Here is a 23,174-nt window from a genome sequence, read left to right as displayed (position 1 = left end):
CTCTATATATTCTTATCAAATAATTTTTTAATAATTTGAATAAATATGAAAATAAAATACATATACTTAAGATTATGTAACTTATGTGCCACTTGACTCACGAAAAAGATTATTTAGAAAAGTATATTTACTGGCGTAGGTCTCCGTAAAATAGTCTTTCACCAAACAAAAGAAATAATGTTATCCAATCGCAAGTTTGTATAATAATTTTGCGTAATATCAGCCTGTTCACTTTCAAAACTGCACATTTCGCAAACGGTTGCAATGTCGTCGCTAATTTCGGTTCGTGATAGAGTTTTCGCCAAAAATTGCTCGATTTACAAGAAATGTATGGGAAATTAATTGAGCGGAGTTTTAGAATAGGAAAAACTTCTAATATTGTTTTGATAACAATGTCATCAAAGTCCTCTTGCGAGCGGCCTATGTAGTGTGACTAGTCTGAATGTGAACGATTACGACAGCATTTACACTTAATGAATTGATTTTTTTTAACAAGCCTGCGAAAACAAGGTTTGCTACGTAGAGAGAAACGTTGTACTGTGTCACATTCGTTATGATTTCGTATTGACCTAATTCCAAGGGCATGGTGGGTACATCCTTGCATTTGCAATATCAATTAGCCCCATATTACAATTTTTGCTGAGGTAGATGTTGGAAGTGGTGTCATACAAGGATACTGTCTGCCACCAACTCTTTGATATTTATGCTGAAGAGCTTATTAATTAGGTATTAGAAAAAGCAAGAGATGTTATGCTGGGAATAAAAAGAATAAAGACAAAAATATGCAGATGATCAAGCAGTACTGATGGGATCCGAACAGGAACTACAGTATACAATGGAGAATATTGGAAGGGTGGAGAAAGAATTCGGAATGAACGCAAATGTGGGAAAGACAAAATTATTTAGAGCAAGTAGGAATTGAGTAATCATTGACATATCTATAGAAGTAAAAACTATTGAGCAAGTTAAATCATTTCAAATTTTTGGGAAACTTAGTATCTTGAAATGGAAGCTGTACCGAAAAAATACAAAAAAGAGGATATTTTGGGTAAGAAGGTTTTTGAAAAGGTGAAAGGACTTCAAACAGCAAGTAGAATTCCAACGTAACCAATATGAAAAAGGTTTTTAAATGTTTTGTTTGTAATGTGTTGTCTAACAGCATCGGAACATGGGCGGTTAAAAAGAAAGATGATAAGTTTTTAAATATTGCCATGGAGAAGTATGCGTTCAGTAAAGCGAACTGTAAAACTGAGAAATGAGGAAGTCGCGATGAAAATAGGAAAGAAAACGGCAAAGAGAGATTTGGTTGGGGCATTTATTACGCCGAAATTGATTGCTGAAAAGACTCATGGCGGGAAAAGTTGAAGCCAGCAGAAGGATGGGGATTGGGACCCTTGATGGGATAGGAATTGGCAGAAGCTATAGGCAAATGAAATAAGACGCTCAGGACCGAGGGCAATTGAGGACATCCAGTTGAAACCTCTCGGAATAGATAGGGAACTAATAAGTCAGGATGGAATCTGTCATGGGGCTAAAGACTGCATTAAGATAACTCACTGACGCGAGGGCGATAGTTATACTCTGATGGTTGTAGATAGTCTTTCAGCAATAGCGACCATCTTGAGATTATGGCATTCAAATCAGCCAAAACTAAACTCCCAAGTTAGTTCGAGCATGAGGGAGTATATGAAGAACCAAATCGTGCATCAATTTCTGATAAAATTGTTACGTGGATAGGTTAATTTCGTATTTTGAATGCTAGTACACATTTTGGTATCGTATTCAGTGCAACCCTGACGAAATGTAAATTGATGCATTCTATAGCTTAGAATATTCCAAGTGTTGTGCTACGATGTGGGAAATAATCAAAGTTGGACGGTTAGTACGTATAGGCGTGTGCCGATATAAGAAAAAATCATCCCGTGTTTCTTTTCCGTTCCGAATGGCTTCTCTTATCTCTGTTTTGATAATTTTATGTGGGTGCATTGAGAAAACAGATTTAAGGTAATTTCTTTTGTTGTTTTATTGAAGTTGTGTCCAAACGGGACGATCCGTAGGAATATTCCGATCTGAGAGGTGGTTTTCCAGTTTAATTGAAGGTAGAATTTTCTCCCTAGCATGTGACTGAAAATCTCCTCTATTCCCCATAAACCTCCTCCATTCAGCAGCGCAAATGAGCGCATCACAATTTTGGAAATGGTGTTTTGACCAAAGGGATTTTTTGATGGAGTAATGTTGCAGTGATAAGAAAGTATGCGGCAGAAAAAGTTTTTTCCCACTAGCGACACTTTTCCATACTCTACCGCCGAACAACCCAGAATATTCTTTCGAGGTCACCCCGCAAGTAATCCATTGAAAATAGCTCGAAAAAGGTATATCATCCAGGGATTTAAGTCCTAACGGTGTCTTTAGTGGAGGATGTTTTCTTACTTATTTATTCATTTTTTGACCGAATGGTGTTAGGAATAAATTTGTTAAATAAAGTCATATTTCTAAGATAGAGCACTATTTTAGGGATATTATTTTGCTAAAACTAATTGTGGCATACTTTCCGTGTTCATGATAATTTTCCGAGCAATATAGACAATATGAACTTCCAGATATACTCGCCTCCATTGTGGAAAGTTTCCACGAAGTGAATTCTGCGAATGTGCGATTCGAAATTTAATAAATTAAAAATTTTTCACCGTTAATTCTAGCAATAAAAAAATGTATGATCACTCTTTACTGATATTAGTGTGAACATTAAATGCAATTAATCAAATAGAAAATGCTTATTGAATATAGCAAACAGGTTTTGCTTTGTGTAATAGAGAAAAGCTTTGTATTATGATTTTATGTGGTACTTAGACATATTTTAAATTCAATTTGCTATTGCACATTATTTACTGCGATTTCAATTTATTAAATTTAAAATGATGGTAAAGATCTCCCCTATAACTTTGTTTGTCTTGGATTTACTGCTCAACGAACGACGGTGCTTCGTTTAGACGTAATAAGTGAATCAAAATCGATTTTAACTGACACACTTCCTGAAATGGATAAGACCCGTTCATTAAATATTGATGCATAAAATTCAGAGCACAATATTTTCCATCCCTTATTTTATCTCTTGCCATTGTCATCGTAGAGTGTTCATTATCCCTTATTAAGCGGAGCATTTATATTTGTCGAAACCGTCTTCATTCGTCCGTTGGAATAATTACCAATTTAAAAATTCGCAGCATGATGGACTACCTTTAGCTGTGTAAGTATATCACATATGAAACTCATTTTATATATCATATTAGGCTCATTTTCGGGGGTTGATGAATCTATAAACACGAATTTGTTTCAGTAATTATTCCCAATTTTTTATTTTTTCAATCTTCCGGAAGCGATTATCCTCTTAGTATATACAAACAGTCATGAATACGAAAGTTTGTTGGAAAGGCGAGGGTAGTGCTCAATTCGCGCTGAGACATGTGTTTTGTGTTTCACGTGTTAGGAAGGGGGAGAGCAGTTCCTGTCCCAGTACCTCTGCGGTTTCCCGGAAAGATCCGATAACCGAGAAAAATACGCAGCTTGGGTGAAGTGGGGGTGCCCGAACAGAAATCAATACACGAGTAGAAGTCGAAATTATATTGTGTCGATGAAAATCGTCCATCATGGTGCAGATACAAGTGACGATACCAATAATATAGACATTATATATGTAGCAATTCCATAGGTAACAACATTGCAGAAAAATATAATGAGAAAATGAGAATATACATTTACAACTAACAATAAAACTGGGAATATTGAAACAGGATACAACTTGTTTTATAATTCTAATTATGCCCCTTACAGGAATAACTTAGACTGCGTTCCCAAGACGTAAAATAACAATCAATCACCACAATATGAACAAATTGCGAAACTTACAACGTGTACGATAGTCCAGTCATTCTTCAACACAAATAATTCAGTGTGATATTTCTAACCCGACTATGTCCGTTGGAAATAAAATACCCATCATCAGATGAGAAAATTTATAAAGAAAAAAAATATATAAATGCCGCGTAAAATGAACGCTCTGTGGAATTAAGCATTTGTTTTCCCGAGGGTTCATATGAATTGAAATTCATAAGCGCACAAAATACCTGTGCCGGCAGAACCGTTTATGTTAGGATCCGTTAAGTATATCTGAACCCTATGCGTATACATAAAGATTCCCACGTGAATAGAAGAAAAGATATAGGGAATGACGTCGCATTAAAAAAAATTTGCCCATTGGGAGTTCAAACACGGGAAACTCACTCGACGAATCCAAGTAGACGCTGATTTCTCCAGCTGAAAGTATGTCGTCGTCCAGGTCGTTGCCGTATTCCCGACGGAGCTCGAGCGCCGACGAGAAATTTTCTGGAATGACTACAGCACCCCAAGCGTTACCTCTCCGAACCGCTTCCAGCGCGCTTTTCTTGTCCGGGAAAAACACCTCCTGCGAACAAGTTTGAAGGCACAGCATTTTTGTGATTGAGGCGTATTCGCGTTTCCAAGCATTCTTCTTCCGAAGCAGTGGTCTTTCAGGGCATGGAACTTATTCTCAGGCTATTTAGCGGGAAAATGTTGCAATAACAATGAAAATTACTTTTGGGACGGGGTAATATTGTAAATACGGTCATTCTATCGGTGGAGAACACACCTATACAATTCAGATGGAAAGCTGATAATGCATTGCAACCCCAGATTTAAAATGTTTGTGTCAATCGCAAATTGTCTTGAAATTCGAGCTATGCAGTTTCATGTGACAATTTATGCGAGTACATACAAGAATGAGAGCTTTTTCTAAAAATTCTCCATTTACCTTTACTTCAGAAATTTTGGCAAACATCAAGATTTGCAGTGATTTGTGAAATACACGCCACGACTTAAGACGCAATAGCCCAACAATTGAGGAAAGTTCATATATATAATTGAGAAAAAAATAAGGCACGGGAGAAGTTTATGAAGACTATTACGTGGATGCCCATTGTACAAACCATGAGGTGGTTGGTGGATGTAAGACTCGTTTCTACGGCAGTCCGTTCTGTATTCTATTTTCATATTTATTATGGTTTTCATGGTAATTATGGTGAGACATGAATTGTATTGGTACAGTGTCAAATGTAAATGATGTACGCATAGGTTCAAGAGAGTTCAATAGTGGTTTAAGGTATCTCTTACAAAGGGAAGGATGCTGCTTTTGAAAACACATTTGTATCACAGAGTAAGGTGTGGACTTACAGAGCCGAGATACCTCAACTAGAACACAGTGTTTCATTTTTTTTCAATCCAAGTAAATGTAAATGATAAGCTTAATAAAACATTAGTTGTGAAGTTATTCCCTAAAAAAATAAAGCATCTTGAATGTAGTGGATGCTTAATTTTCGCATTAAGACGACCTGGCCACTCAATAGCTACCCGTGTCAACGCTCAGCGCTAACTTTGAACTGTAGATCCCAATCGATGAAAATTTTGCAGATTACATTATTTAGTTTTTGTCTCCGTTCATTCATTAGTCTTTCAATCCGAAGATTATTTGGCCGCAGTCATCAATTATATCCTAATCCTTGGAATCTCCTTTAAGCCATGAGAGGTTTTACTAAAAGGCTTGTATTCTATTCCATTGGTTCATATCCCCGATCCATGTATTGTAAAAAACAAACACGAATTCTTTCACACTGCGTTTTATTTTTCCGAAGTTAATATTCAGTAGTTTGAGTGCTGTTTCAGTGTCTCACTTCTTCATGTACTCGATGATATATTTGAAGCAACTTTTTAAAAAAATATTTCCTTTGCCTTCTTTTTCTGGAAGCTTGTGAAATTAGCAAAATAAACTTTTAATTGTGTACCATACTTATAGGAGAGAATAATCGTGCTACGGGAGCGACTTTAGAATCAGTTGTAAAGTTTAAATAACACTTATTATCGCCTTTATTTTTTATCGGAGGCATTTATTGAATGCAAAATTGTACAACTTTGGATTAGAAACAAATGGGCACCCATAATAACGTACCACTAACGAAAATATACCCGTTTCTTATTCAGGAAACATATAATAACAGATGCAAGAATTGATAATCTCACATGCGTAATAATTTCACATAAAATGTAATCCACGACTACGGAAGGATTACCATAAATTGGGTATCATGAATGAATATATTATAGAAGATAGGAAGAAATTGAAGGAACAGGTGATTTGCCACCTGTACATGTCTTAGCTGCTCTGCTGCGTGTGGTGGATGGAGAATCGGGATGGGCAGTGCTAGGCAGGGGAGTGAGACAGGGACTCCCACTATCACCCGTTCTCTTAAATATAAATGTGGAGATAATGTGAAGGGAGGCATGGGATGGACTGGATGTTGCAGTGAAAGCAGGTGAATCCAAAATGGGGAATCCATAGTAAAATCAGTTATAATGGTGGATGATCAGGGTGTAGTTAGTCAGTCGGGTGGTTACAATCATTACTGAGCGCATTAGAAAACCAGTGTGATAGGTATGGGATTCAGATTAATGTAAAAAACTTTCATAAGGTCATCGAGGAGGAAGACTAAGTTAAACGTTAAAATAGGAGGTAAAAACTAGAGCAGGTAGACTGTTTACCTAGCTTGAAGGTGTTTTGGACCAAGATTGTCCAAGTGATAAGGAAGTCAGAAGAATTTCCTTTGGCAAAAAAATTTTCACAAAGAGGAGGAAAAATGATGACAGGGACGCTGTGTAAGTATGTCAACAAAAGGCTGGTGAACTATTTGGTATGGAATGTGTCTTTGTACGGCTCGTAATCTTTGTTGTTGAAGCATGTTGATAGACTGGAGGCTTCTGAGTTGTGGGTGTGAAAATAATGAAAAAAGTAAAATGGACGAATAGGAAAACATATGAAGAAGTACTAGGCATAGGTATCGAGATAGCTCAGGAGAGAGGTTTGTTGGGAGAAATCCAAAGGAAGTGGGAAAGGTGGGAGCAGGTGATTTGGAAGGGCGATGGAATGTTGGAGACTTTGATTGAGGGGAGAACGTTCAGCGAGGGAGGAAAAGTATTGGAATGTTGAGCGAAATTAAGGGATGTAAAATGTATGTCAGATTGTTTTGGTTGAGGCTGCTAAATTTAGGGATGTTACCTTGATGTCCATTCATAACCTTAAACGGTAGATTACCGAATACTATTAAATAACTAATAATCCGAGTTTAATATTCACTGAGCTTTACTTACATATCATGGCTATATTACCACATTCCCTCTATTTTGGATGGGAAAATGTAGCGTTTTATGAAACCTTTCACACTTAGCCGACGTACAGTTAGAAAGAAACTTAAATGTGCATAGGCCATCACTTTTTAATTATAAATAATACAAATTCATATCCTGAGCAAAATATGAAATCTCCTTAAGGGCGGAGATCTAAAGCGCGTGTTTAATTTTGATACATTAAAAAGGTTAAAAATGCATGCATTAGAATGAGGTAAAGGTGGGGGAATGCCTCGCTAAGAGGCTAATTCAATCATTCTTAGATAAATATGGAAATTATATTAGGCTTGGCAGTGAATCATTGGTTAAGGCCATTAAGCTACTAGTGCTTTATATCCAGGGAAGCTAAAGCATTTTCCGATGCCAACGTATCTGTAATGTAATTTGCTTATTGCTTACTGACCTTGACGGCATCGTTTTGCTTTAGACCCAATAAATATCGGCTGCTAAGCGACGTGTAGTTGCATCCGTTTGGTACGTAGTCGGCGCAATCCGACGCCGTCGAATTGACGAAGGCTGCCTCCTCATTGACGATGGCCAGCGGCAAATTTTTCGGGTCGTGCCCGACGGCAGTGAAGAACAGACAGAGGGTCAGGAATGGGAATGCCAGACTGAAGGATAGAGATCTGTGGAGAATGAATGAGGAAACATTATTCAATCAGTCATCTGTATATGAAAGACCTGACAGAGTCCAGGTTTATTTTAACGGAAATATTAAAATATCCACTTCAAAGATTAAATTCAGGGGTCAAATATGAACTATTGTTTATCGGCACCCACTAACTATAGTTTAAGCATAAAATGCCATTATCAAGATCAAAATTTCCATTATTTTCTTAAACGATTGTATATTTAACAATCAAGTGTGGGCATTTTTATATTTATTTAGTACCCTTAAAGCCACCGCTAGGGTGTGTGGCAGGGGAATACACAACAGACTAATTTTTACCCGAACATGACCCTATCGTGGCTGGACAATGTTATTCTGATCCCTTATCTTTCGTGGAAAAAATGACATCGTAAATGTATCTGTTCTACTCTTAATCTCTCTGAATTAATCTCTTTTATTGATATGATATTTCCTACCGAAGTACGAAGGGGCTAATAATACTTTTTCAAAGTCATTGCTAAAGAGACTTCCTTCCAATTAATGCAAGAGATTTCATTACTGAATTTTATCCTTAAGTATGGATGTCATCAATATGGCCTACAAGAGAGAAATCTTAGGAATAGTAGAATTTCGATTGCAATTTATGCTGCATAGGTCATGAAGAAATCGAGACCCATGATAGGACAAAGCCGTGTAAATATTGGGCACACAGTGCTCTCATTTGAGTATATTTGAGTACCCCGCTAGACACCGCTAGGGTGTGTGGCAGGGGGTGAATACACACCAGACTAATGTTTACTCGAATATTTTGTATCCCAACCGCGGTCGGACAATGTTATTCTGATCTCTTATAATTCGTGGAAAAATGGTATCTTAAATCTATCTGTTCTACGCTTAATCTCTCTAATTTTACTGACATGATCTCGCCTACCGTAGTTCGATGGGGTTTAATAATACATCAACATTATTGCTAAATAGATATCGTTCCAATTTATGCAAGAGGTTTAATCTGTAATTAAACCTTTGCTCCGTGAGTGATTCCCTGCATAGCTCCTTTAATATTTTGGATATGCTTCTAAGTTTATCATAACAACGTTTTACAAATCTAGCTTCTCTACGGTGCATGCAATCCAATTCGAAAATCAATCCAATTTCGTGAGGATCCCATATGCTTGGAGCATATTCTAAATGAGGTCAAGCCAGCGAAAGATAACATTTCTCTTTGACCTTTTCATCACATTTACCCAGTACTCCTCTAATGAATCCTATTTTTTTGTTAGCTGGACCACATATTCCCCGTAAATGTTTCACCCAGGAGAGATCGTGGGTGAGGGTAACGCCTAGGTATTTAATCGAGTCTACACATTCCATTTCAATGTCCCCGATGTAGTTGGCGTTCTGGAGGGAATTGCTCTTTTTCAGAAAATTCACCACTACGTACTTTTTTAAGTTTGATTCTAATTGCTAAGTGTCGCACCAGCGTTGTATAGCAGCGTTGTTTAGGCCATCTGATAAAGCTGCTGTGTCCTCAGGATCACGGATATCATGGTAAATCACTGCATCGTCGACAAATAAACGTATCTTTAGTGACTACGAGGTCAAAGTCGTTAACGTAAAGTAGGAATAAAAGAGGTGTGAAGCACTTCCCTGGGGAACACCTGAAGTAACTTCTACTGCATTTGGGCTAACTCCATCAATGGCCACTCTTTGTACCCGACCATTCAAAAAGTCTTTAATCCAACCCAGGATATTTTTTCCATGCCAATTTCTTCTAGCTATGTGTGTAGTTTACTATGAGATACTTTGTCGAAAGCTTTCTTAAAATCAGAAAAAACCGCGTTTACTGGAACATTGCTCTCTCCCGAAATAAGAATATTATGACAAATTCCAAAGAAACTGCGGGAGATGCCGCAACAGTAACTTTTAACGGAGTCATCCGCTAATTTGCATTTCAATGCAACAATTTCAGAGTGTAAAAATCATTCGCCTTGACTGGGATTCGAACCCAGATCCCTCAATATCCGGTCGAGTGCTTTAGCCACTTAAGCTACCGAGGCGTCCTCTTAAACTTTGAAATTTTGGGGCTTTTAAAGGAACAAGATGTTGTGACGAAATACCGTACATACAATGTCACAGGCATTCGTAGTCGTGCGCAAGGCGCCACAGTCCACGAGGTTAAAGCCAACTTTAAACACACATGGTGTTTTCACTTTGACAAATTCCAAAGAAACTGCGGGAGATGCCGCAACAGTAACTTTTATGGGCAAAAAGTGCAAGTTGTGCCTCGCAGGATCTACGCTTTCTGAAACCTTGCTGATTTTTCATTTGTAGCTACTGACTATCAACGTGTCTCACGATCGAACTAGCCACAATATGTTCCATGACCTTGCATGAAATGGACGTGAGGGAAACAGGTCTATAATTGCCCGGTTCCTCCTTGTCTATGTTTTTAAATATAGGTGTTACATTAGCCCATTAGCATTGGTTAAACATGAAAAAGCATACAATGCACGTACTACAACTGCTTTCAGTTAAAGTAAAATTCCAATTATAAGAAAGATATATATCGTGCAATTACGCGAGAAAATGACTTTAAGTGAGAGGGACTCTCAACTACCCTTTATCGTAATGAATGACTTCTGACGTAAGGGTGTCTGTTGAGCCCGTAGTACATATGCCCCTCACTCAGTACTCCATGACATCAGAAGTATTCTCGCCGTTGCTTTAGCATATTGACAGGTACAAGCCACTCGTAAATATTCGGCTGATGTCACACCCGACGGAATTCCCGTCACTGGGATTCTGAAACGCTAGAGAAAAATACTGAGTAAGATATCGTTATATTACCCACCACCTCGTAGCAGTCACATGCTCCAACCTCGCCATGTCTCTTATTTTAAAGTTTAAAGCAGTTTTACAGTGAACAATTAAAGCATGCCAACACCCAAAGTAATTTCCTGGGAGAAGGTTGGCAATAAGTTGAATTTGGCCAGATGATAATACTCGGTAGTTAATAATAGTTTTAGAACCTGCAGTCTACCTACGAAAGCCTTATGTACTCAACGAAATCCCACATTTCTTACTCCGAACTAAGAACAGCAGCTAGCAGTGAAGTTTCTTTTCGTATTACAGATAATATTGTTATTTCTCCAAATTCATATTGTTCATCAGAACTATCCTAGAGTTACATTCCGGTCGAGACGGAAGAATCGAAAAGAAGGGAAGGAAGAGGAATGAAGAATTAACCGTTGTAAATTCGGTAGAAGGCTTATCTGAATTACGAGAGAACAGTTTGAAAGATGTAAAGGCAAGCATTATAAATGAAATGATAATTATGAAAGTATATGGCAAAGATATATCTACGGCAATAATTCTGGTGAGTTTAGGTCAATTGGTCTTCAGCACGAAAAATGGTTTCTTGGAAGCTAGGTATAAACTGAGCAAGGTAAAAATATCGTTTGCGATAAATGCCTATAACGCGCATTGAAATCTTTTTTTAACCATATTATTATGCGTTATGCTTGAAGGGCATTTTTGTTTCTTTCCGGAGATTTATGTTAGTCTACAGTCAGTCGAAATCTTTGTTTGATTGGCAATACCATGATGTAACACTTTCAAAGTGTAAAAATGACCCAGACCATGGCGTCTGATTTTTACACCGAGATTATTGTATTTATCATAATTTTGTATGTGAAAAGGTCTGGTAAAAATGTTGTCTGAGTGAAAAAACACAAGTTAATTATAAATGGAGCCTGAATTAAAATAAGTACATCCTGTTCGATTTGGCAATTCTATTTAATTACGGTCACCATCATTAATACCACGCTCTTAGAGCACTTATTTTATATATAGTAAAAAACTATCTACAAAAAATACGGTCACTTTTTGAAGTATTGGTAATATTATTTTGTGAATATCTTATTCTTTAAGTGTTTTCCTGTGATGCGAGGATGTTAGATTCGATATATGAAACTAGCTATCCTACTGAACGATTTCATGTGAGATTATTTTCTGGAATGGGCAGTAGCTCCCATGATTTACCTTCGTCGCGAATTGAGGTATTGATTATTTTTCCTCGAACGCTTAAGCCATAAAGAGCCGGAAATACGGACGAAAATTGCACCCAATACTCTTGCTACTAACGTTCTGTGAAAGCCAGTGCTTCGAAAAGCTACGCCACCTGCTGAATGATAAAAGTGGGTTCATTTTGAATGGCAAAAAGAATGATGATGATGATATCTTGCGGTTTTCGTCAAATACTTAAGCAAAATATACTGTGGAAGAGAAACTGTTCATGCTGCCTTACTGAGCTTAAATGGAATGAGAATAAGACTAGTACTTGCTTCTATTACTTCATCAAAGAATAAATCAGCCGACTTGTGTTCAGCATCGTCATCCATCAAATGAATTTGTTTAAAAAATCATATAGCTTTAATGAAATAAGCCCTCGCATATTTTAGAAGCTTCCCTCAAAATTGAAGCAAAAACGTCCAAATCTTTGATGCCGTGCATTTGATTTATTTGATATTTGCATTAGTATTGCATAGTTGCGTGCCACAAAATAGAAAATTGGAAAACAACGGCAAGAGTACTGTAGGGGCTGCGCGAAAACCATGTAACGGGCTCGGAGTTTCAGTGGCGGATGGTACTGTTAACTCTACGTTCTTCAAAAGGTTCTCATTTTGCTCGATGGTGTCGTGACTGTGCCGATTTCGCAGACCTTCGCGATCTCTGACATCTCCACTAATGATGACCGATAGATGGGCATTACACATGCATGTTCATTGTCACAAGCAAATGAACATTTATGCTCTATGATTGAAAGATACGAACCTGTTATCAATATGAACTTTGTATAGAGTTAGCACCGTATCTGAAATAAAATGACATTCCTTATAACATTGGAAGGTCTCCATACCATCTCGCATGGAGTGGCAAGAAGGTAGTATGGCGGTCCTGGAGCTCTACCCCATTTACCACAATTGTGGTATCTCCTAGTAGTTCCACCTCCGATTTAATTACTTCATAGAATTAGAATTTTATTTCCATTAAAGTTACCCCAAGTTACGGCCTATCTGCACGAAGTTCTTCATGAGAAGAGCTTTCCATTTTCCAATGAAGAGAGTACGTCTCGTGGATCGGCTCCTTCCCAAATACTCATCAAACCTGGAGTTCACTTTCAGGACCTGCAAACAGATCAAATTTATCCACAATTAATACAACCAAAGATTAAAAGAGGAATATCAGTATGAATACAAATGGGGTTGGCGTCATTGAGTTTCTATCTGTAGTTAATCTCTTGGCGTATTTGTATTTATGATCCTTAGTTATTTTATGACCCAAGGGGTTATAATTTATTCCCCCCAATCGTGAAGGCATATCATTCACACGCCTTCAGAATACAGCCGAGATATCTTCCCAGAGGAAGTATTAACAGTTCGTTGAAGAGTAATCTCTCACCTCTTCATGATTGTCGCACAAGCATCTGAAATCCTTTGCGGTTTTGTGACCACTGTTGTCCAATTGGGGTTTCATTAAGGATGTATCTTGGAAGACCCGGTAAAAATGCTCCTGGAAATAAAATGTTACCTCAATATATAAGATTTATTCCCAGTTGTAATCCTGCAAAGTACGACCAATATGGGCGAAAGTAGAGTAAAAGTCACAGAGTTGTAATTCGGGCAATGTGAATTGTTTTGCAAGATATACCTATACCCACTTCACTAGGAGTAGAGTGCAAAATTGTTTTAAGGAATTAAATTAGCCTTTTAAATTCAGAGATCTTTATAGAGGCTAGTGAATACAAATTAAATTAAATATTTAAAAAAAGAATTTTTCTTCAATATTGTTAAGAATCATGATCAAGGCCTTACTAAATGTTCAATTTTCCATCTTTCAAAAATTTCCGCTCCAATGACAACATTTCAATTACTTCGCCTATATTATGCTTGATTATCCAACTTCATGGTATTTCTCAAGGTGCTGAACATCTAAATTCTGAAAACAAACCTTTTTTAAGTGTATTAGTGGTGCGGATTGATACGTCAGCGTGACTTGAACCAGAAAAACATTTTCTTCTTCTGGAGCATTAAAAAAAATAGGATTTTACGTATTTTTTCTCTTTGGATGAGCGTAGAATTCGACAACGTAATTTTCTTGGCGGAGGTAGGAAATATCGCGAGGCTGAAATGTGTGGCCGGCAAGTTCGGGCTCGGTCGTCGAGGTCGCAATCGTGAGGGCGTGAGGGCAGGTGTATATAGAAGTAGTGATGCACAATTTAACATCACACTTGATGCAGTTTTGTACATTTTATTTGCACATGATTGCATTGGTTTTTCGCACGCTGTCTCATTTCTTTCCAATTTGCAAACATTTACGCTATTCCACAGACTTCGCCCGTGAGTGAGGAGTATTTTACTTACGCCCCATCACAGCGTGAAGAATACCGATATCAACTTAGTATTACACACCCGTCCCCATTGGATTAAATGCTTTTTTAATCAGCTCTGAACTGCTCAATTCCTTGATCGTTTAACAAAAATATCAACCTTCGGTGACTTATTTGTACACATCTACCGACGCGCGTCATTTTTTCATCAGCCACACATCGCACGAAGGAGTGACCTCTCAGACTTGGTCAAAGGGAGCGAAGCTTCTCATGGGCTCCTTTCGAAATAATCCGAATTTCATTTTCGCCAGGTGATTTCCTCATTTGCGGGATTGGGTTGCAAATAATAATAATGCAAATCGTGCAAATAATTGCACGATTTTAAGACAATCATTAATTTCAAATTGTCCTTCACTTGTATCTCTGATGCCTGTAATCCCATCTGGTCAATGTAACTCTTTTCATTACTTATAAATAATAGGGTAGTATTCATTTGCAAATGATACACATTTGGATTTATAATTATTTACTTCCTAAAGCTCATCTTTAGAGAATAAAAGAGGAGTTATATTAAAATTGAGGGTAAACCTGAAGAATCATGTCCTTTATGCACGAATCTGTGCGCATTGTTTCACGTACGTCTCCAGGTGAGGGATTAGATTTTGTAAGCAGTGGTTGCTTACTGCGGGAACATCTTTGTGGTATTTCTTAAACTCACCTCACCTTCGCCCATGATGCTGCCCCTAATGCTGTCCTTCTTTGGGCTGTTCTCTTGTCTGTGGCTAAGATTGAGGAAAACCTCTTCCAAGGAATCCGTTCGGTGAGCGAGAAGGAGGTTTTTCGGTGTGTCCTGAGCCAAAAGGCGACCCTTCCTCATGAGACCTATCTGCAATGTAATTAAATTACCGTGAACTCAACAGGCAGCAGCTCGTCCACCTCACAATGTCACGAAGCATTGCGAATGCCCCATTTCCTGCTTATTTGAGCAAGTATTTTACGCAGCTAATAAAAGATATTCACAACCTTTGTGCTTTTCCTGGGTGTTATTAACACGCTCTGCGACCGGTTTCATTTTAATTAGTGTAAAGTCATAATAAGCCTGTTTATGAATTATCAAGGTGACACTGAATGCAGAAAATGTTAATAAAAAGCATAGGCAAGTCCGAATTCCTTTACTTCCGGATAATTCTGGCCATCTGCCACTTCCACGTACTTCTGTGAGTATGATTTATAAGTGCTCGTATCGGATGAAGAATTCTCGTGTTACCCATCGGGTAATCCCGGCCGGATCGCGGCATTGGTCAGCGCCGACTTGTCGAATGCCATAGTCTTCCGTCGTCTTCAGGGTGAGAAGTCCGGGCTGACCAATGCCGCGGCTGAGTGGGGACTCCGAGAAGTCTTCATCCGGTGCGTTCGCCTGGAAAATCTTATACCCTTCACATTAGTCATGTTAGTGGACTTATCATCATAGAGTCGCTCAGTGTCGTTTGTTAGTTCAACTTGGTAGTGGACACTACCCCATTATATAAATTTAATGGCATGATGATGATTAATTTAAATGTCATTAAAAATATACTTAATTTTTAAGTGCCGCCCATTCCTAAAATTTACCCCTATTCTGCACAATAGGACTATTTGTGGGCAATTTTGATTCTGCTCACATGTATCTTCATTGTTTTACGAGAATCTCCTTGACTTTCCTTTTCTAAGTGGTTCCAAATGACTTGAGACCTCTATAAAGCTCGATCCAAATGATAAGTATGGAAATTTGTTCATTTGGGGAGATGATTAGATGCTTGTAGGTGGCAGCATAGAAAGAACTTTTTTGAATAGTTTTATTTCTCTCAAAACTCCCGTATAATTGACCCGTTTCTCATAGTTACAAGCCAATTTGCATTTTCTGTAAAACCATCTCAAATGAAATATAAGATATCCTTCTGTAAACCACAGGTAACCTGAAACTTATAAGTGATAGGCGTCGCAGCAAAACTATCATTTGTTATATAAATATATTTGTTGCGAATAAAATAAGTTATTAGTAATCTCTATATGATTGAACTCACCCCAGAGGGCCCGGGTTCAAATCCCGGCGGTGTTGAATATTTTTCAGAGGTATCTCGATCCCTCCTTGAGGTGCTTTGTGGAGGGCACTTTGAGTGAGTACGCCGTCCGTCGGATGGGACGTTAAACTGCGGACCCCTTGGCGCCTTTCGTAAAGAGTAGGCTAATGCCGACGCCGGGTTTCTCTCCACCCTTCATCCTTTCCTATCCATCCCCTATGGCGCAAATGACCTCAGCTGTCGGTCGCCTCCCCTCAAAACTACTACTACTTGAACTCACTCATATAGCCTCTCACTCATAGAGGAACTCTGTCAAATTATATTTTTGATAAATTTGCTTTAATAACGTTTGTCATCTTGACACGTTAATAAACTGTTAGGAATATATCTTGGAAATGCTTAATTCTATATCAATATCCGTTCAATCTTGCAATAGTGTTACATCTTGCAAAAAACGAGATTTTCTTCTCCGTTTAAAGAGGTTGACACTATTTGTGAGCGGCAAGAGTGCTTTCCCTACAAATTCAATGAAGTCCAAACAGGCATGCTCCGTCTCTAAAAGGGCGCAGGAGATTAATACGAGTAAGTTGCTTTTTATATCGATAACATTTACCACATGAGCTTGCTTGGCTTCTTCAATGTAGTGCGTGGTGATAATCACAGTCTTGCAGTCTCTCTCCGTTATCTGCATCAGGTAGTCCCAAATGCTGTAAATAAAGAAAAACAGATTAACGAGAACAAGTCAATGATTTCTATTAGTGAAATTCAGATGGGCGCACTAGAGGTACCTCGAGGTAGATCTTAAGCGGGTCTGCTAATAAAAGATGACGGTAACATTTCCAGCGGAAAATTATTTATCATTTCCTCACGTCAAAGACTCTCTTCCGATTCCCACAGTGAGTAGGATTTTTTGCGGAGTTTTAATTATGTATGCATTAATTTATGTATCGATATAAAAATTAATATATTAATTTAATTTTAACATGTGCTCTTCAAATATTAATCAATTTTAGAAGAGCACATGTTAAAATTATATTAATTATTAATTTTTGTATTGATACATAAATTAATATTATTCTAGTAATCATAGCAGATACCGTCATGACTTAGAATATACTCTCTATGATTTTTCCGAATTGAGAAGCCTTCGGCTGAAAAATTTCGACATTCTAGCCTTTTGGCGTTCACTAAAAAGGGCTTATTGCGGAAGTGATCCGTTTGAAATTTGAACGGTTCCCAAGAGTGGAAAGGAAGTGGACGCCCTTGTACAAATTTTAGAGGACTTTTTGCTAACGGAAAAGTTAGGGGCTTTAACTGAGTAAGACTTTTGGGGAAGGGTAGGGGCATCATATGATTACATTGCCTTACGGGAGGTAGTGCGTTTGGGGTGCTCAGGAGGGATCTTACGTAAGGGTCATAATTGCATCATTTCGACCATTGTATATTGATAAAGATTTTTTTAGTTATCTTGTTCACTAACAAAGACTTTGCACAAACACAAATGAAACTAACGTGTCATAATTATGTAGGCATTAATCAACCAAATGAGAGAGTTCGGTAATGATTTTTTTCATTTCAGTGTATCAATGATGATACCAATGAATTATACTACCTTGATCAAAAATTTCCCGGAATTTATTCAGAAAATTAAAAATACAAGTTTATTCATCTAAATCTATATTGTCCCCTTCAAAGTAATCCCCATCGACTGCAACACACTTATGCCAGCGCTTGATCCAATCCTCGAAACATTTTTTATATTCGGTTTTCGGTATGTCCATCATTGCTTCCTGCGATTTTTCCATTACTTCCTCTCGGCTGCTAAAACGCGTTCCCCGTAATGGTTTTTTAACTCGATTGAACAGAAAGAAGTCACAGGGAGCCAAATCAGGTGAATTCGGTGGCTGTTGGATGGTATTTGTTGCATTTTTCGTCAAAAAATTACGAATAATGATAGCACTGTGCGACGGTGCGTTATCATGGTGCAAAATCCACGAGTTTTCTGCCCACATTTCTGGTCTCTTTCGGCGAATTGCTTCACGCAAACGTCTCATAACGCCCAAATAATACTCTTTGTTTACTGTCTGGCCTTCTGGCAAAAATTCATGATGCACTACACCGTTGTAATCCATGAAAACCGTCAGCATTGCCTTCTTTTTTGACTGAAAACGACGTGGTTTTTTTGGTCTCGGCTCATTTGGTGAACGCCATTCACTTGCCTGATGTCTGGATTGCGTGTCGTACTCATAAACCCACGTCTCGTCTCCAGTAATGATCCTTTTGATGAATGTGGGATCGGATTCAGCCTCGCAAATCATGTCTTTTGCGACGTCAACACGGTCTCTTTTTTGCATGAAATTGAGGTCTTTCGGCACCAACTTTGCTGCTACACGACGGAAACCCAAATCATTAACCACAATGTCTTGGGCGGATTCATAGGCAATGTTCAAGTCCTCCGCTATTTCTCTGATGGTTAATTTGCGGTTATTGACCAATATTTCTTTTACTTTATCAATTTTTTCACCGACTTTCGATGTCGATGGTCTGCCACTGCGTTCATCATCTTCGATTGACTCACGACCACTTCTGAACCGCTCGTGCCACTGGTAAACGACCGTTTTTTTAGAGAATCGTTGCCGAAACACTTTTCCAACATTTCCAACGTCCGTGCGCCACTAAATCCGTTTTTTACGCAAAATTTAATACAAGTTCGTTGTTGCAAATTTAAATCCATTTCTGAAATTGTAAAAAATCGCCAACACACACAGAGATAGATGTACTCTTGGCTACGTAACTTTTGCAAATGTCAAGTTATGACACTAAGATTTAAAGGGAATATCAACAACAGATGTACCAATTTAACAAAAAAAACAGAACTCAAATCGGAACGATGGGAGCGCCACACGGTGGTTATTCCGGGAACTTTTTGATCAAGGTAGTATAAAAGCACGTTTTCCTTCAATAGCGTACTTTTTCAGCTCAAAAACGTAATTGAATTGGCTAGTAATCGTTCTGAAAAATGCTTTCAATAAGCTTGTGCCTTTTTTTTATTTTTAGAAAAAGGTACCCCTTTGATAGCACCGATAAATACGTACGAGGGTTCATGACCAACGCAATCTTTTAAAATTTCATTTTTAGGACGACCCCTTTGTCCAAGGATTTCGCGAATTCCGAGTGTCTAAAGAACTCGTCTTTCGAGTTACCGTCTTTGTTATTCTTTTTACTCCTTTGTCGTTGCATCATAGACAATGGTTTTCCATTCACGTTTACGATGATTGTTTGTGACTCACTCACCTTTGCCTGAGTTCTGGGTCCAAACCGACGGTTGGCTCGTCCAGAATGAGGAGTTCGGCGTCGTGGATGAGCGCGGCGGCGAACGATACTCGACGCTGCTGCCCTCCGCTGTGTGGATCGGGAAAGAGAAGGAACTACGTGAACAATAGGCATAATCGTCGATGCACTCAATGCACGTCATTGTCTGAGGATTAGAGACTTTCCCCTATTCCCCCTCCCCCCCCCCCACTCTACCCTCGTGCGCGGATCGGTCCACTTTCATCACTTAGCCTTCTTCCTTCCACGAGACCTTCCCCCGACCCCAAATCTCCCGACCCAACTTCTCTCAATGTCCCGTTCGCACGACCTTTGCCTTGAGTTACCAAAGAGGAGACTCCCCTCGTGGGCGTGTTTTATTCATGATTTTGCAATCCTCTCCCAATTATTTTGTATCATGAATATCCTAAATCGATGGGATTGAGTTTTCGGCGCACCAAAGCTTGACAAAATGTTGTGAAGTCAGGAAAAAATATCGATGGAAATTTTTCCTTTATTTTAATTAACTGAAAATCTATCAAAATAATATCAAGATGGCATTCGAAATTCTTCTCATTTTTTTCTGATAAACTGTAGCGCATATTTTCAGGCGCAATATAATAGAATTGGAATATATAAATGACTATAAAATAGAATTGTTCCACAAGTTGAATATTTGTTACCGGCCATGTTTCGATGTACTAAATAATCTCCCGGTTTTCACCTGAAAATAATTTAATGCATCGGTAATGTTTTTTAACCAGTGGAACAATGGTATTATTTGTTCATTAAAATGTAGCGCATCACTTGCGTATGATAAATGATTACTAATTGTAATTTTCTTAATTGTAATTTTCATAATTGTAACTTTCATTCAAGTACTAATAATTGTACTATTTTCATAAATGATTGTTAGGTATATAGTATGAGAATTTTCAATGTACCTATATTTCCTTTACTTATTAATATTATTATTAAGGTATTTTACGGTTAAAGGCAGGTTTTAGAAGAAACGTGACACTTCTAATGTAATAAATAATCTGTTCTTTAGTTCGACATGCATTATGCATCTCCCTTCAATCTGTCCAACATGGCTATCCTATAGCGTTTCACAAACGTTAGGCAAGCGAGGTATGAGGAAGGGCTCCTATCCCTTCCTCATTCCTCGCTTGCCTAACATTCTCCCCTCAGCATCACATTTGTCAACATCCAATCGCCTATCAAAATACAGGAATGTACGGAATAACTGCGGATAGAAATCAGTAGAGTTATGCCGGAAAAATAATGCAATCGCAACGATCACTTGGTTTAAAAACCACAAAAGACGCTAGTATCGGTGGAAAATGTTAGCAGACTCGGAGAGATATCAGACAGAACCTTACGAATGTCATAGCCGTCAGGCACTGCTATAAAAACCACGTAATTAATGCGCCCAATTTCTCGGGAGATGATGCGGATTCGGATCAGATTTTACCGCTATTGAAGTATGACGTCAGATTCAAGAGGATAGAACAGGGAAGACTGATCAGGAAATGCAATGTGAAAGTATTAACCAGGACGAGAGAAGTAGTACCAGGCAGTACAAGAAAAAAATATGAGTGAGGACTGATAGGTGGGTACAAGAGGAGCAAGAAGGGGACATATCAAAAGTGGGATATTTAAAGCCGCGCAAGAAACTATATGAAACGGACCAGGAAGCCATTGATTACAAACGAGGTGATAGAAAGAAATACTGTAGAATGAAACGAAAGAAAATGAAGACTTAGGTAGAAGGAAGTACAAAGAAATATATAAGAAACTGAGGCGGAAAAATAACTGGGCGAAATATGCTGCGTGAAAATGGTCTCCTTTTTATGAAGAAACTATTTCTCAGTGATAAGAGGCTTATTCACAACCTGTACATATACATCTCATACTGTTCAGGTACAAGTGGCGAATTGGGAGTCCGGATGGGCGGTGTTGGGAAGAGTAGTAAGTCAGGGGCGTCCATCATCACTTGTGCTGTTCAACGTTTATGTGGAAGAAATGATTAAAGAGGCTTGGGAAGAACTGGAGATAGGAATGAAAGTCGGCGGGGAATTCATAAAATCAACTGGGTTTACGATGATCAAGCCTTAGTTTCTCAGTCAGCCAAGGGGTTACAAAATCTGCTGAGTTCATTGGAAGGTCAATGTAATTGGTATGGAATGCGAATAAATGTAAATAAAGTGAACGTTGTGCGGTTTTGCAGAAAGAGAAAGGCTAAGTTAAATGTTAAATAGGAGAACCAAAACTAGAGAAGGCGGAACAGTTAACGTATCTCGGAAATTTATATGGCCCAAATGGTCAAAGTATTAGGGACATTGGAAGAATAATTTCACTAGTTAAAAAAGCTTCACAAGGAGCAGGAAAATCATGGCAGGCTCTTGAGAAAGGATGCTAAGAAAAGACTAGTGAAAACTTTGGAATGGACTTTGTCTTCGTATTTCATGTAGTTTCTAGTTTGTTTGGTGATAGGAGGAGGTAAATGATAGACATGGTGGATAGAATTAAGGGTTATAAAATATATTCGGAATTGAAGTACAGTTTAATGTAGTTCGGGGTGTTCGGTTGGTTTCATTTTAAACGGAGCTATAAAATGTAGCGATGCTTATTCTGTGTCCATCCGAAACATTGCTTAAACGGTAGACAATCAATAGAAATACTAATTTGGGAAATATAACTTCCTTGATATCATCATTGAGAATATTTTTTGAAGTCAAATACTATTTTAAAATTCAGCCCAGTCATGCATATAGAATTAAAGTCGAAAAAAATATTTCGATGATTCCACATCCAAACCCAAAAATAATTCATTTTCACGCGTGAATTTGTATTCCAAGTCAACATCAAGCACTCAGATCAGAAACTCAGGCATTTGTATATTTGAAAATATAATTTTGTGGCAATGGCCATCCTCGGTAAATTAACGTTTGGAACAGAGTCAAAAGACTTCTCTGCTGGGGACTTTCCTTTAAAGTTTTCCATTCTTCTTTCAAGAAAATATTTGGTGAACCTCAACACCTCCCTTCGAAGGTAATGAAAAACATTCATACCTTTTTGAATCTCATAATTTACCGCTTTAATTTCAATTTCAAGAACCTACCATTTTAGTGCACATTAGATGCTGTGAAAATAATCTACTAGAATTATTTTTTAACAGTCACCCTTCGTCGGAAGCGTAGCGACTGTTATCCATCCTCTCTAGAATTATTGTTAACCTTTTGAGGAACAAAATCGAACTCCCTTGATGACGTTTTACCTTAAGCTTCTTTCCGTTTCTTTTGAGATTGACATCAAATCATATATGCCCACCAAATGGAACTAACGCTCTCTAATTGTTAACTTCAGAAGTTTTCTAATAACTACCTGCGTGACGCAGATTTCTTGGCGGAAATAACGTCTTAAACTACGTCTATCCCACGTCATCGAGTCGTTTTGAGATCGGGCGACCGTGAATATTAATGTAAAAAACTATAAAAATTTGTTGCGAACTTTCATGAACTAGAGACAAATGGCAGGCATTAAATGCTCGACA

The 23,174-nt window shown here is 38.1% G+C and overlaps 1 protein-coding gene across 1 annotated transcript in view; it reads right to left on the bottom strand.

Annotated features, from left to right (window-relative positions):
• LOC139688328 (ABC transporter G family member 20-like) overlaps positions 1 to 23,174 on the bottom strand; it is a 129,096-nt gene that overhangs the window by 21,548 nt on the left and 84,374 nt on the right. The window contains exons 5-11 of the mRNA XM_071585826.1: positions 19,604 to 19,711; positions 16,923 to 17,016; positions 14,968 to 15,135; positions 13,322 to 13,432; positions 12,920 to 13,047; positions 7,655 to 7,877; positions 4,282 to 4,462 (exon numbers count right to left, since the gene is read on the bottom strand). Of these exons, the coding sequence (XP_071441927.1) occupies positions 4,282 to 4,462; positions 7,655 to 7,877; positions 12,920 to 13,047; positions 13,322 to 13,432; positions 14,968 to 15,135; positions 16,923 to 17,016; positions 19,604 to 19,711 (1,013 nt within the window). The remainder of the gene's footprint in view (positions 1 to 4,281; positions 4,463 to 7,654; positions 7,878 to 12,919; positions 13,048 to 13,321; positions 13,433 to 14,967; positions 15,136 to 16,922; positions 17,017 to 19,603; positions 19,712 to 23,174) is intronic.

This window comes from Hetaerina americana, unplaced genomic scaffold (genome assembly GCF_022747635.1).
Source record: "Hetaerina americana unplaced genomic scaffold, ioHetAmer1.1.p SCAF_2, whole genome shotgun sequence".
Classification (NCBI taxonomy): Eukaryota; Metazoa; Arthropoda; class Insecta; order Odonata; family Calopterygidae; genus Hetaerina; species Hetaerina americana.
Note: the sequence above shows the minus strand (reverse complement) of the source record. Positions and strands in the feature narration are given on the sequence as shown.